The sequence below is a fragment of the Ursus americanus genome, chromosome 15 (genome assembly GCF_024610735.1).
Source record: "Ursus americanus isolate L20-20 chromosome 15, mUrsAme1.1.p, whole genome shotgun sequence".
NCBI lineage: Eukaryota > Metazoa > Chordata > Mammalia > Carnivora > Ursidae > Ursus > Ursus americanus.
The window spans coordinates 48,121,248-48,136,039 of NC_142141.1; the positions used below are offsets into that span (position 1 = coordinate 48,121,248).

Below are 14,792 nucleotides of genomic sequence, written 5' to 3' on the forward strand. Positions count from 1 at the left end.
TTGTTGACTGAACAGCTTCGTGGAACATCTTTTCATGCACTCATTTGACATCTGTATATCTTCCTTGGTAAGATTTGTTGAGGTCTTTGACCAATTTTTAAATTGAGCTGTTCGTTTTCATTTTGTTGAGTTTTATGAATGCTATTGTTTTCTAGTGCAATTAGAAGAAGCAGGGAATTCTGGTAAAGGTGATGCCTTTCTCTAGTATTGTCAACTATGGGATAGATCCCATTTAAGTGAGAGATTCTGTTGGGTGAGTAACTTGAGAAGATCATATCTAAAGCTTACGGATAATCAATTATCTCATTGCCAGTAGCTTCTGCTGAGTTTCTGGCTAATGACTACCCAAAGAGATCAAGGAGAGATTGCAGATATGCAAATCAAGTCATTGATAAACATATACAATTCAGATAGAGCATTAAGTGATATTCGGCTCAGAACCAGCATTCAGAAATCTGGAAATGTGATTCACTGAAACTCAACTTTTCTCTTTCCCTTGTTCACACAATTCTATTGCCTCCATAAATTAGTTTCTCACCCTTTACTTCATTGCCTTCATCCTAGACTTCTGCCATCATAGGTGGCAAAACCATATGTATACTTATTGTCCATTCTAACTCACTTCTTCCTCCCAATATTGTGTTTTTCTTATCTTTTATATTCACTAAAGACATCGACCATATTGAACTCTATCATGGTGCTTACCATTTTTTGCTTATTGAATAAATATGTATTCACTTTTTAACTACCATCTCCAAAATGCAGGAAATGAAGATACTTGAGAGTTGGGGATATTTCCTTGTTCTCTCACATTCTACATGCAAAATTTAATTTGATTTTGAAATTCTCTTGCTAAATTTATCCTAATATATAGTGAAATATAGAATGTGTATGCATGTGTATGTGTGCATTTGTATTTTTTCAAATTGACCATAAGCAGATCTAATATATAAATATAATTAGTCTTGGGTGCCTGGGTGGCTTAGTCAGTTAAGCAACCTGCTCTTGATTTAGGCTCCGGTCATGATCTCAGGGTCCTGAGATCCGAGCCTCACTTTGGGCTGTGTGCCTATTAGGGAGTCTACTCAAGCAATCTCTCTCCCTCTCCCTCTGCCCCTCCTCCTGCTCTCTCTCTCTCTGAAATAAATAAATAAATCTTTAAAATATATGTAAAATAGGTCTTTTTGTTTTTTAAAAGTTTGAAGACCTGGGTGTTTAGGGCTTAATCTCTGCTATCTTAGCACAATACAGTCAAGAGTCTACTTTCTTTCTTTTTCTTTCTTTTCTTTCTCCCTTTCTATCTCTTTCTTTCTTTCTTTCCTTTTTTCTTTCTTTTCTTTTCTTTTTTTTTTTTTTTTTTGTAACTGGTTTCTCAGTTCCTTAGCTTTTATAAATGAAGTTAATGGAAACAAAATGTCATCAGTACATTTGCAAGTAAATGTCATACAAAAATCAACTTTGAACAAATAATTCTCTTGAGGGTCCTAAACACATCACAGTAGTAAAAAAGTTAAATAGGGCAAACTCCCCAGATATTAATGCATTAAGCTACTACTGTAGTGTCTAAATTCCACATTTCGTTTTACTTTTTCCCTGAGTTTCTTTGAAAGCATCTGCTTTTTCTTCCCGTGTCTGCCATTTGTACACAATATCTCTATTTTTTCATTTAACATTTTTTGTGTTGTTCATACTGTTATTTTCCCTGCATCCTTCAAATGATCTAAAGGTTGACACTATTTCTTTTACTGGTGCTTAGTCTTAGCTGTTGTTAAATGTTGGCTGTCTCCACTTAGAATTAATAAAGTAATTCATGAAAGATAGTTTCTGATAAAGAAACTAATACACTATTTCTTTTTCTTAAAGAGATCTTTAAAAATGCTTCCTTGTGTAGAGTTTTGTATAACTCTAATCACTCTTTTGTATTCTAGTATTTATTACTTGGCAGAGAGCAAACTAATTCTGTATTTATGGCCTGTTTTCTTAGAAAATACTGAATATTCAGATAGCAATTGGGAGAAAACACTTTATCCATAAGGTTATATAAAATATTCATTAAGATAAAACAGTTAATCCTTTTTGAGCACTGCTTACCTTATCTCTTTCCCTTAGCATTCACAATGTGAATTTTAATATATATATATGCAAAAGACACATCTGATAGAGGACTTTTCTCCAAAACATACAACAATTCTTTTAAGTCAAGGATGAAGGTGATGAAATAGAAGGTTACTAACTATTTTAATTGAAGGGAATGGAATTGTGGGAACCAAGGTAAGGAGAAAAGTTGAGTTTAGGTGAATTTTACTTTCAGATTTCTTAGTACTAATTTTAGGTTGTATAATTTATCAGTGACTGGATCTGTATGTTTGTAATCTCTCCTTGATCTGCTTGGGTTGCCATTAGCCAGAAACTCAGCAGAAGCTCCCCCCAGTGAGATGGTTGAGTATATATTAGCTTCAGACATGCTCTTCTCCAATTATTCATTCATCAGAATCTCTCATTTACTATTGGATCTATTCTGTAGTTGACAACATTAAGGGAAGGCAACACCTTTATTAGAATTCCCTGCTTATTTTGATTGCACTGGAAATGAAGAACACATTCCCTCTAAGTTTACACCAATGGAATGACTAAGAATAATTCATTTGAGAGGTTGTTGATCGAGAACCTAACTTGCTATGAAGAATGAGAAGATCCTTTATGAATAAACTCATTGTGTTTTTCCTCAAATGACCGATCCATTGACAATTAGTAAAATAGGAGCTACTGCAAAGAACATGTACAAAATGGACAAGTTTACTTTTATTTGCTTTGGTGGCAGTTAACTATCAACGTATGGTGACATCATTTTTTAAAGATTTTATTTATTTATTATTTGAGAGAGAGAGTGCTCAAGCACCAGTGTGAGTAGGGTGGGGGGAGAGGGCAGAGGCAGAGGGAGAAGCAGGCCCCGCACGGAGCAGGGCTCAATCCCAGGACCCTGGGATCATGACCTGAGCCAAAGGAGACATTTAACCAACTGCACCACCCAGGTGCCCCAACATAGTCATAATAATAATAATAACTAATTTATTCCTGGTTTTAAGCTGAGCACTTTGGTCAGATTTGTTTAAACATCACAACTGACATTATTTTACAGAGAGAGAAACTGAGGCCCAGGAAGATCCAATTATGTCTTCAGTAAGAAGGAAAATAGGATTTAACCATTAGCAGCCAGATTCTAAAAGTCAAACTAATTGCTCCCCTTCCTCAGTGTAATTGAGCTACTCATCTAAATTTTTGAGTTGCTTTTTAATTTTAAGATTGCTGAAAATATAATTAAAATATCATAGTTTTCAGTAGCTTATTAAGGAAAATTGATAGAAAGTCAAAACAAGTCAGTAAAAATATATACTATTTAATTCCTTAAAATATGGTAACTATGGACCTTATTATATACTTGAAAGTATTCTAAACATTTTACATATGTTTCCCTGATTTAAACCTTATAACAACTTTAACTAAATCTGAAAAATGTTTGAATTATTATTTTTTTTAAAGATTTTATTTATGTAGTAAGAACGCATGCATGAGAGAGAGAAAGAGAGAGCAGAAGCTGGGGCAGAGGGAGAAGCAGACTGTCCCCTGAGCAGGGAGCCCCATGCAGGCCTTGATCCCAGGACCCCAGGATCATGACCTGAGCTGAAGGCAGACGCTCAGCTGACTGAGCCACTCAGGCACTGCCTAAATCTGAAAAATGTTTAATTGAACTATGACAATATTGACATTTGTCAGGCTGGAAAAGCAAATACCAAATTATACAGTTGTTTTATTAATAATTTTTTGATATATATTGAAATAAAATCTTATTATTTGAGATTCGGTACCTTTTATTTTTCTAGACAACCACAAAGTTCTTATAATATTTAGACATAACTGAGGATTTACTGACAAAATACAGTGGATCTGTAATACAGACTTACAGTGTAATTTTTATGTGGATTGGATCTTGACAGTCAATGATAAGTTTGTTTTCATTTTTAAACAAATTTTATATTATTCTGGTGATATACTCAAGGAAATCTCAATGGCTAAGTGTCCAGATATTAGTTAGGGTGATGAATTATTTTGAAAGCTATCCTATTAAGTTTCTTGTTAACTCCTCAAAATGACAAAACATCCAAGTTGCTTATATATTCTTTATAACACTTTTTGAGTTTACCTTTTGCTGGTTCCAGTTCTTTGCTCTATCTTGAAATGCTGAAGGATACCCCATATAAGTTACACACATTTTATAGCTCATTCCCTTCTATGATTTCTTTAATTGCTTTTAGAAAAGAGTCTTTTCTCACATTTATTTCAAATTTCATATTACTTTGATTTTTTTTAATGATCAGTTACTTCAAAAATATCAGAGGTATGAAACCCTCTCCTTAGAAAATATTATAAGACTTTTTGATGCATTGGGGCATCTGGGGTGCAAAGTCGGTTAAGGGTCCAACTCTTGGTTTTGGCTCAGATCATGATCTCAGGGTTGTGAGATAGAGCCCTGTGTTGGGCTCCACTCAGCAAGGAGTCTGCTTAAGACTTTCTCTCCCTCTGCCCCTCTCCCTGCTCACTCTCACTCAAATAAATAAATAAATCTTAAGAAAAAGAAGAGTATTTGATGAGTTAGGAGAATGTGAGTAATTTCCAGAGTGTAAATGAGCTGAAGGACAAACAAATTGCATGGAGGAGATAAAACTCAGTTATTAGAAAAACACGGGAAATAAAAGCTGTCTTTCAAATATAATGTCTATATTTGGGTCTTAAATGGTAAATGACTCTAGTTAAAAAGGTACCTTTCTTCAGAGACATTCGGCCACATCTACTAGAGAGAGTAAGTAAACCCAGCTCTGACCTGGAACAACATGCATTGGACTCAGTTCAAGGTGGTGTTGGAGGTACCTGAGAAAGGCTTCAGAATGCGTGTGTTTGAATATTCAAAGACACAAAATCAACAACCCATGCTTGAAATGTGATCAGGCTATTATTCACAACAACAATCAGTGTTCTTATAAAATAATACAATTCATACATTAAAATACAAGATACGAGGGATAGAACAATAAACTCGGTGATGAATCCTTCCTACTCTCTAGAAACCTTCTGCGTCAACCACAAAACAACATACAATTACTTTGAGAGACACTGCTAACGCCAATTAAAGTTGATAAATCAGATAAAAGAAGTACGAAGATAGAACTTTGTAATAGGGAAGTAATAAAGCTGTCTGAAGGGGTTCAGTAAGGCTTCAGGGGAAGAAACATGAGCGAAGGCACGATCACATTATTCCTTCATGTAGCCATGTAGTACTGTCCTTACATTGTAATACGTGAGAACACAGAGACTACCTGTTTAATATTGAAGCTTTTAATCGCAGAACCCAAATTGGATCAATATTTGCCTAAACTCTACTTTCTTCCCATTAGAGTAAGCTGCTTCACAGTCTCTGGAGAATAAACCAAAGTCTAGGTATGAAACTTTGGGGGAAGGTAAAGTTGGCATCCAGATACATAAATGGACACAAGTCAGAAGATCATACAGGACTATTTAAAAAGGACTTAAGAAAATGAGAAAATCTTGGGGCACCTGGGTGGCTCAGTCTTTTGAGCATCTGACTTCGGCTCAGATCATGATCTCAGTGTCCTGGGATAGAACCCCGAGTCAGGTTGTGTGCTCATGCTCTCTTTGTCTCTCTCTCAAATAAATACATAAAATCTTAAAAAAAAAAAAAAAAGAAAGTCTTAAGTAACCTGGAGAAAAATAAAAAAATATAACAACTATAATTTTAATAAACTGTAGATTATGATACATTTATCTTTCTTTAAAGATGTGTCTTAATTATATTATGGGCTTCCAAATGGAAAATTTGAAGACAGAAGGGTTATGCCTTTATTAAATATTATAATTTTATAAAATGTTTAGTTTCACGTCAAACAAGCAAGAGAAGCTCTCTCAACTATCTATGATATAACTCTTTATTTTACTAAGAGGGAAGTTAGAATGAGGAGGAGGATTAGAAAAAAAAAAAACGAAGAGGAACTAATAGAAAACTAGCAACTACTATTTAAAAAGTTCGAAAGAAATGTTAGGATTTCTAAGAAAAAAATGTAATTGTGATCCTTGATGAAGCAATTATAATCTTAAGTGTTGCTGTATGTGACTTAGGCTCTCGATAAAATGTGGAAATAAATGGAACTGAATTTACTTTCATTTAATTATCTTCCCCAAGACAAAAACTTAAAAAAAATAAATAAATAAAACACCAACCAATGACTAAGAGAAGACAGAAGGAAGAGATTTTGATTATTATCACATTAAGAAAAGAAAATTTCCTACCTTGACCTGAATCATTACTTCTACATCTTTATTGCTTAAATAATGAGATGTAATACTTTTAGAGGAACTCGGAACCATCAAGTGCTTTTTACAAAATGTGTTTGAGAATTTAGCTTTTCCATTAACTGTGAGAAAGTTATTAGGCAAATTAAAAGACACAATTTTAAGGAGAATGCTTACCTAATGAAGAGAAGAAAACTTTTTGAGGCATTTCTGAAAATTCATTTACAGAAAAGTAATAAAATTGTACTCTGTCAAGTGGTCTGCACAGATTAGGTTAATACTTTAATTTTTGATTTCTATTCAGTTGTGAAAACAGGTTTCTTAGCAACAGTGGCTCCATACTTATATGAACTATACGTTTGTTTTAATCATATATAGATCATAAACAACTTTTTTAAAAATTTAAGTCTCATCTACTTGCCAAATAAGGGTAAGGTGATTCAAATTCTATATTTCAGGGTTTTGCTCATTTACACTGGTGAGTGAGGCCAGATTAGACAGTCCATTGTGATACTGTTGCCATTCATTGCAATTAAAGTATCATTGTAGCCTTAGATTGCCTGTGGACTGTGGCAAACCTAAAGTAAACATGGGATCTACACTCTGGGAGGACAGATCTCCTGAAAATGATCTAGACATTTTAGGACAGGGTCATGTCTTCTCTGGAAATGTCTCGGAAATGTAGTAGCTCCATTTTCAGTTTCATTGATGGTCACTTCTTAATTGCTGTCTTGGGCAGAACATCACAATTGAAAGGGGTGGCTGCTGCCTCACGGTTACTGTTTGGTTGGCAGAGGGGTGAGTCAGTCACACAGATAGGACGTCGGGAAAATGCCAGGACCTAGTCCTAGACCCACAAGCTTGCGGTCTGATCGGCTGTGGGAAGATGCTGAAGATGCTTAGCTGAGTAGAAAATGTTCAACTACGTTTCAGTAGTACTCCAGACGTGGGTGGTAAGCTTTCTGAGAAGATCACATCCAGGGAAGGGACGAACCGAAACTTACGAGGTGACAGAGCTAAGATTAGATGCCAGATAATAGTGAATAAGAGACAAACAAAAACATGGTTGCGTGAAATAGGGCCTGGCTGTTTGTGCCCGTGGTCTGTGTTTTAGGGATTTGTGGGGGAGCTTTGTAATTCAGGTATTTCAGCGTTGCTATTTTGAAGTGCATGACTTGACTAACTTTGTTTGGCCTGCAGATTTAGATAGGTTCACCGCGATGATGTTCTCTGCTTGTACTGACCTCGCTGTGATTCCCAGGCTAGAGCAATGGTGATAAATATATTGCTCATTGGGCCTTTTAATGAGCAGAGCCCTTTCACCTAAAATGTTCTATTTAAAATTGGTAAGACTACATGATGATAATTCTACAGAAAACATCGATGACCTGGTTCAAATATCAGCTCTAAAACTTTCTCAGTATGTGAACGGGGGCAGATTCCTTAGTATCTCTCTGCTTCAGTTTTTTCATTGGTTAAATAGGGAGATGAACAATACTTATTTTTCAAGGCTTTTCTGGGGCTTTAATAAGGTAATACATGCAAGCATTTAGAACAGTATCTGATACGTGCTAAGATGTCAAAATGTTTATTACTATGATTGAAAATATGTGTTGGAAAAGGATTTTTTCACTCTATACATCTGCTACATAAAGATTGATATAATTCAGTTTCTGTTTTTTTTTTAATTAATTTTCTTGGATTGTTTTAGTCCAGCTGCTTCACATAAAGAAGGTAACATCTGTTATTAGCAAATAGGTTAACTAATAAAGGAGATAAAGAGACATTATTAGCTAAGTTCACTGTTTTGTTTTTGTTTATTTTTTTTGAAAGCTGTCCTGATATATAGAGTAATAAAACGACAGTGGCTCTTTTACATGTGTTTGAGGAAAATACGTCTGTACAATTGCCACATTGTCAAGTATACAATTGCCCCTTGGGTTCCATAATATGATTTTTTTTTTTTTCTATCTGTGGAAATAAAGATTCTACCTCTGTTCTGGCCTAAGTTCTTTGTAGCTGTATCCGGTTGCCTTCCCCCACCCCCAGCTCTTCCCACAGACACCATTAAAGAATCTTTTACTGCTTGGAAAAGTTTTAATATTCAGCAGGTTAAGGAAACCCATGGTCAGCTTTAGAATTTTAGTCTCTGCTGAGCTTTCAAGGTGTCAAGACCCTAAAATAATATGAACAGCAGGAGTACTAAATCTTTCATTATTTCCAGTTTCCCCTTGAGCATACTGACTTTGCAATAAAGAAGCTGTCATTTACACTTTTCTTTATTGCAAGGTGGGTAATAGCTACAGGGAGAAAAATAAGGAACTGTGTCAAGTTAGCCTGACTGCCATCATGATTCATGTGTAATCATTGCACATTTGCATCTACTCTTTTTATACACAGGTACTTCATAGATTGGAAGAGTGATGGGGACAGCTACTTTACAATAGACGGAACTGAAGGAACCATCGCCACTAATGAATTACTAGACAGAGAAAGCACTGCGCAGTATAATTTCTCCATAATTGCGAGTAAAGTTAGTAAGTATGGCACGGACAGAATCAATGTTACACTGCAGTTCTTTGGACTGAACACTCTTCAACGAGTCCCCGCTGAGGTGTTTTTCATTTTTGGACTGACAGCCGAGTGGTCTCCTGGGGAAACTCAGAAACCTGTTCCTTTTCCTCATAGCATAAGTCCAGAGGAATTGTGACAGCTGCCAATGAGCCCTGTTTGCAGGCTTGCATGAATATCTAGTAGTGCATTTCATTGTGTGACCTCATCCCTTTCCACGCTGTACCCTCAAATATTCACCGGCATTCCGACTTCTCTTCCACACCGGACCTCCGTATAGAATATTGGCAGCTCCAGAGGCTGGGCAGGAGGAATTAATTCTCACACAAAATCGCCCATTCTGAAATATTTTCTGACACTGAAGAGAGCATTTTAAAATCACCCCTCTTCCTTCTCTCTCCTTTTCTTATAATGTAATTGTAATGTATTTTTTTTTAATGAATGTCACTGTGGGATATACAGGAGCTTTAAATGCTTTTCTTTAAGGAGTCACTCAGAATCGATAGGATTGTTAGGACTTGTGTTGATTTCCGGTTGGTCCAGAAGAGAATCCTCTAGACTGAGAGTGACACAGCTCTCCATATGTTTGACTGGACAACCTAGGGTACTATCACGACTTCCTAAGGTAGCAGGTTAGAGGGAGAATGGTGACATTTGGTTATCAAGGTAGTTGTTTGCACAGGAAAGTGCACCTGCCAATCCATCTGCTTGTGGTCTCTTGAAAGATTTGGGGAAATCCCTTCTGAACATCTTTCATTTTGTTTCTTTCTCATTTTATTTTGTTCATCTGGTACACCTACTTTGGCAGCTAATTTCATTTTTCTATGCAGGGAAGAGCTAACTGTGAATATATCTGTTGAGGGGTTTTTGTTCAGTCTCAACTCAGTGGGGTGTAAATATTATACAGCTTCAACAATTGCTTCCAACCCTGAATAGTCAGAAACCTATTCCTAGGCCTTCACGATATCTTTAGCTGATTTCATTACATTGTGGTTATTCTGATTACTAAGAGCAAGACTAACATAAAAGAACACGCAGCTTCCATCTCGTTTATTGGAACACTCACCTGTTCATGTGAGTAAACTGACAACCCCGAGGCTACCATGCTGGAGAGGTCACACATTGGTGGTCAGGTTGACCATCCCAGTTCAGCTCAACCTTCAATCATACCTGCCAGTGTGCTGCACAGGTGCGTGAAACTGTCTTGGAGTCTCTAGCCCAGGCCATTCGCCAGCGCAATACCACAATGCAGCCTCCGCCACTGGCCTGTGAAATGGAACATATGCCCGGACCAACCCCGCCCAGATGCTTCACTCACAGTGTTGTGAGAAGGACTAAAATAGTAATTAGTTCAAGCAACTGCATTTTGGGGTCATTTGTTGTTACACAGCAACAGCTGACTGCAGGACTCAAGGACACCGTAAGTTGGAACTGTGACTCCTCGCTGGTGGGGGTGCAGATTCTCCAGCCGGTTAGGGTGGAAAAGACAGAGGGAAGGACAGAGACGTAAGTTTCTCTTACCTGCCCCCATATAATGTTCTGTTGCTTGCCACTGCTTCTAGGGCTAAAGTGGACTGGCACTAGGGCAGTTGCCCAAACATTGTCTTCTTACGTGATCTTTGAGTTATTTGATGTGGGGAACTCTGGACATCCCATGTACATAGGAACTTGTTATGGGTACCCAGGTGGTAGACCTTCCAACTTCTTAATTCCAGGGTCCCCTTGCATAGAGGGCAGTCTTCTTGGGTGCGTTTATAGCATAGTTTCTCAGTGTTGACTTTGTGTTGTGCCCCCTTGACCCTGAGGAAACTCACACATCCTTGTCATATGGAACAGGGACTTCCCAGCTGTTCTTCTGCTGGATGGTTTCTCTGTCCAGCCGTCTTCCAAATCTGCCCTCCCTGCTCAGGTAGGCTCTGCAAGCAGATCATCCAGTCAGCTGCCTGAGCAGACAGATCATCAGGAGAACAGAATGCCGGTGTACCCTTTGCGGAGGACACCTGTTTTCTTTACAGCGTTTTCCTGGGCTCTCTCACACCTGGCATCTTTTTTCCCCTCCTATACTGCATCCTACTACAATTACGTTTGTTACTCATCATTTCTTTCATGTTAACTTGCAATTATTTCACTCATCTGGAATGTTAGGGGATAGCTTAACCATATTGTAGTTAGAAAATAAACTTTGGTATATATTCTTATACAATATAAGAGTGATGTCAAATTAGCATTTCTAAAATAGGTACCCCTGTTCCCTTCCAGTACCTATCCAAAGACCATTGTGTAGATTTTAGGGCCCCAAGGAAGTCTGCTGGGGTAAATGCATGTATCCATGTGAAAAAATAAAGAGGCTGAACACACACCACATGGTAATTAAAGATTTACAATAAGAATAGCTTATTATGGGTTTTATTTTGCTTGAAATCACAGAGTTTAAAAGTAAAATTTATTCATATTGTAATGCATAAGGGTGCTCTCATTGATCAAACTAGCCAGCTGAGCAGGAAACTATCATCATGGTGAATGACTGAGAAATAAATAGATTACACTTGTACTGCCAAGAAGAAAAAATTATGTAAGTATACCTTATTGCAGATTGAACTAGCATGTGTTTTGGCCTGACCCTTACATAAAAAATCTCAGGCAAATGAAATGTTACAATGATTGAACGACTTCCAATTAATTAAAAAGCAGTCATTAATCAGTGTTGCTGTAGTTGGAGATCCAAATAATTTTATTAGACTCCTAATAATTCTTTTATGCATTACTGCTTTGCCGTTTTTATTATACTAATCTTGAGAATTTTAGGAAAGATGGAAGTTCCAAAAATTCACTTCATTCAAATTATCAGAAACTTTCAATACACATATGTTCCAATATTTTTTGGCATTACTGTAGCAAATATCATTAGGCAAAGATAATTAAAAATATCTACGTTAAAGCCCTAGAACATATTTTATATAATTATGAAATAAACAAATGATACCAGAGACGGTTCTTCTTTTCTTGGTCAGTAGTTATGCGGATGGCAATGGACTGTTTGCATTTATTATGAAACAGGTAAAAAATCAGTGAATTGACTCACTAACTGCTATATTTAGGGAAAATTTTGTATGTAAATATATCATTATGAGTTGGGATTAAATTGTTGGGTAATTATTTTTTAGGTTATTTGGTATATAGAGCTATTTTTTATTACTTCTTTTTACTTCAACATAATGCAAATGGTATTATCTTCATATATACAGAAAAATTAAACTCCGGCATTACTATCCATAATTCAGGCTAAACATAAATTCACACATTTGTTTTCATAAGTTGGTATAGACACAACTTGTTGTGAGTTATGAGAAAAATGAGACCAAAATCTATGCATAAGGATATTAAAGTTTAGTAGTTAGAAATTGACCAAAATAGAGAATTTTACTAAGTTATAACTATGAAAATTATGCTTAATTCCAGGGACTTCAGATTTAAGAGTATTTTTATCCAACCTGTAGGGGGAAGTGGCAAAAGGTTATAAATGACCATAGTATGGTCATTAAGTGATAAAGTGTTTAAACACAAAGAAATAGATTTCGTGATAGAATTTTCTGAAGAATTTCATCTGCCTGCATGCCACATAGTTAGCCATGAAATGATGTTCTTAGACCAAATGAGAAGAAAGTACCTAATTTTTCTGAAATAATAGCAAGTAGTAATAATAATATAAACTAATATACTAAACAATTCTACTAGCTTAATATATATTAAATCAAGATGAGTATTATGGTCCACACTGTGAGTGTGAGGAAATGGAAGCTCAGAGATACTTCATTTGTAGCTCCGTGTCCCACTGGGAGTGGTGACCAAATGAAGATGGGAGTCCTGGACTCTCTCACTCCAAAACAGAATTTCACATGGACAATTAATCACTTGCCTAAGCTTACTAGATATATTTTAAGTAAGTTATTAGTTGAACTAATCAAGGTGATTTTCATATGTATAGATAGAGTACAAACTAGTAAAAAATTATACATTTGCAATGTTCATAAAATTAAATTGAAATTTTTGTTAGTCTTGACATTTATCTATCATCTGTCATCTATCTATCATCTATCTATCTATCTATCATCTATCTATCTATCTCTATTATCTATCTATCTATCTATTATCTGTCTAGCTAGGCTTGTTAGACTGCTTATCCATTACAATCCTATAGTGAGTTTGCATGTTTCAGAAATTTGATTGTGTACTGACTGACATCTATTAACTACTTGTATAAAATCACCTCTTTTTTTTAATCAAATCAATAATGGGTTTTATTTGCCTTCCAAATACTAATTTAATTTTGCTGTGGTTAGACTAAAGAAAGTCACTTAAGAAGAATTTTTTAAATTATTGAGAATTTAACATAAAGTGAAATGGCATCTATTTCATAGATAGTCGTGTTGACCATGGATGAATTCAAGGAAAATATGCTGACTCTCATGGTGCTGGTGGGTCACGATCCATGGAAATTTCCTGTTTTATCAGCTGTATGGAACCCACTTTCTTCTCAGTTTAGTCTGTTTTTGAAAGAATATTTGTCCATTGATATGTTCAATTTGCTAGAATGCACTAGGCTCTGTGTTAAATCCTGGAGGTTTTAAGATGAATATGAAGCAGTTCCTGTTCTAAAGGAATTCAGACTATCTAGGGTTTTATGTTATTGCAAATATTTAAAATTAATGATAGGTTTCCTCTAGTGTTTTCATTGGGGAAAAAAATTGATTGGCGGTATTTTTAAAGGTTCCTTGTTCTTTAGAGATCAGTTTTTGTCACCAACAGCATAGAAAGTAATATTTGACTTTAGCATAGATATACATGAATAATTTAAATCCTCTTTATGGATTGCTCAGTCTAGATACAGATCATACTACTGTAATTGAACAGAGCTATTATTAGAAATGGTTTATCTTAACTTGTAATTTCAAAATGAACTGATTTAAAGAGAAAAGAAAAAGAAAGCTGTGCTACTTATTCATTGGATCTTGCCCAGTTTGCACTATAATTCAGTGTTTTTTTGTCATAAAAAGTTAAGATTTCATTCTTGAAGTTATTGTAATTACAATTTAGTACATAGTCACAAAATTGAATTTTTAGCACTGATAGTTATTCAAAAGCAGATGTCGTCTTTAAATAAGAAAGCCTAACAGCTTCGGCATATTTTAACATACTATGAACCCTGTGTTTGTCAGTGCTTTACAGTTTTCAAAACATTTTCGACTGCATTTCTCACTGGTCCTTGGAAATATTCGACTATTTGGCCAGTATTTATTGAATATTTTATACATAATTAAAAAAACCCACCACTTTGACCCTTGAGTGTAGACTGGGCTTTCTCCCAGCATGGTGGCCTGGACAGCCCCGTAGGCATTACTCTTTGAGAGTAAGCGATCCTCATGCACATGCGCAGATCTCAGGCGCTGTGCCTTCGTGTTCTCTGAGTTCGTTGATATCCATCATGGAGCAGTGACAAGCGTACTAAGACTTGGATTCCAGTCTTGGGTCTGACAAAAAAAAAAAAAAAAAAAATGTAGGGCAAGATTATCCCAAAGTTTTCTCACCTCTAAGTAGACAATTAGAGATCTGAAATTTTCAGACTTGTAGATCGTCAGGATACTTTGTCAAATGAAATCTTATGTGGAATCCCAGTATACTACATTGACGAGAACTGTGGATAAAGCCAATGACTTTTCTTTACCCCATAAAACTCCTTAGCCTTGAGGAAGATGGTATGAGGGACCTAAATTGATATCAATTCTACTTCCTTTTAAAATTTAAAATTTAGTTTTCCCATCCAGGAGCATGGTATGTTTTTCTATTTCTTTGTGTCATCT

General features: G+C 35.8%; 1 protein-coding gene across 2 annotated transcripts in view; it reads left to right on the forward strand.

The window, feature by feature from the left end:
* The window catches only part of CDH12 (cadherin 12), a 258,224-nt gene that overhangs the window by 222,777 nt on the left and 20,655 nt on the right, over positions 1–14,792 (forward strand). For both annotated transcript variants that reach the window (XM_045787409.2, XM_045787410.2), the window contains one exon: positions 8,764–8,900. In XM_045787409.2, the coding sequence (XP_045643365.1) occupies positions 8,764–8,900 (137 nt within the window). The remainder of the gene's footprint in view (positions 1–8,763; positions 8,901–14,792) is intronic.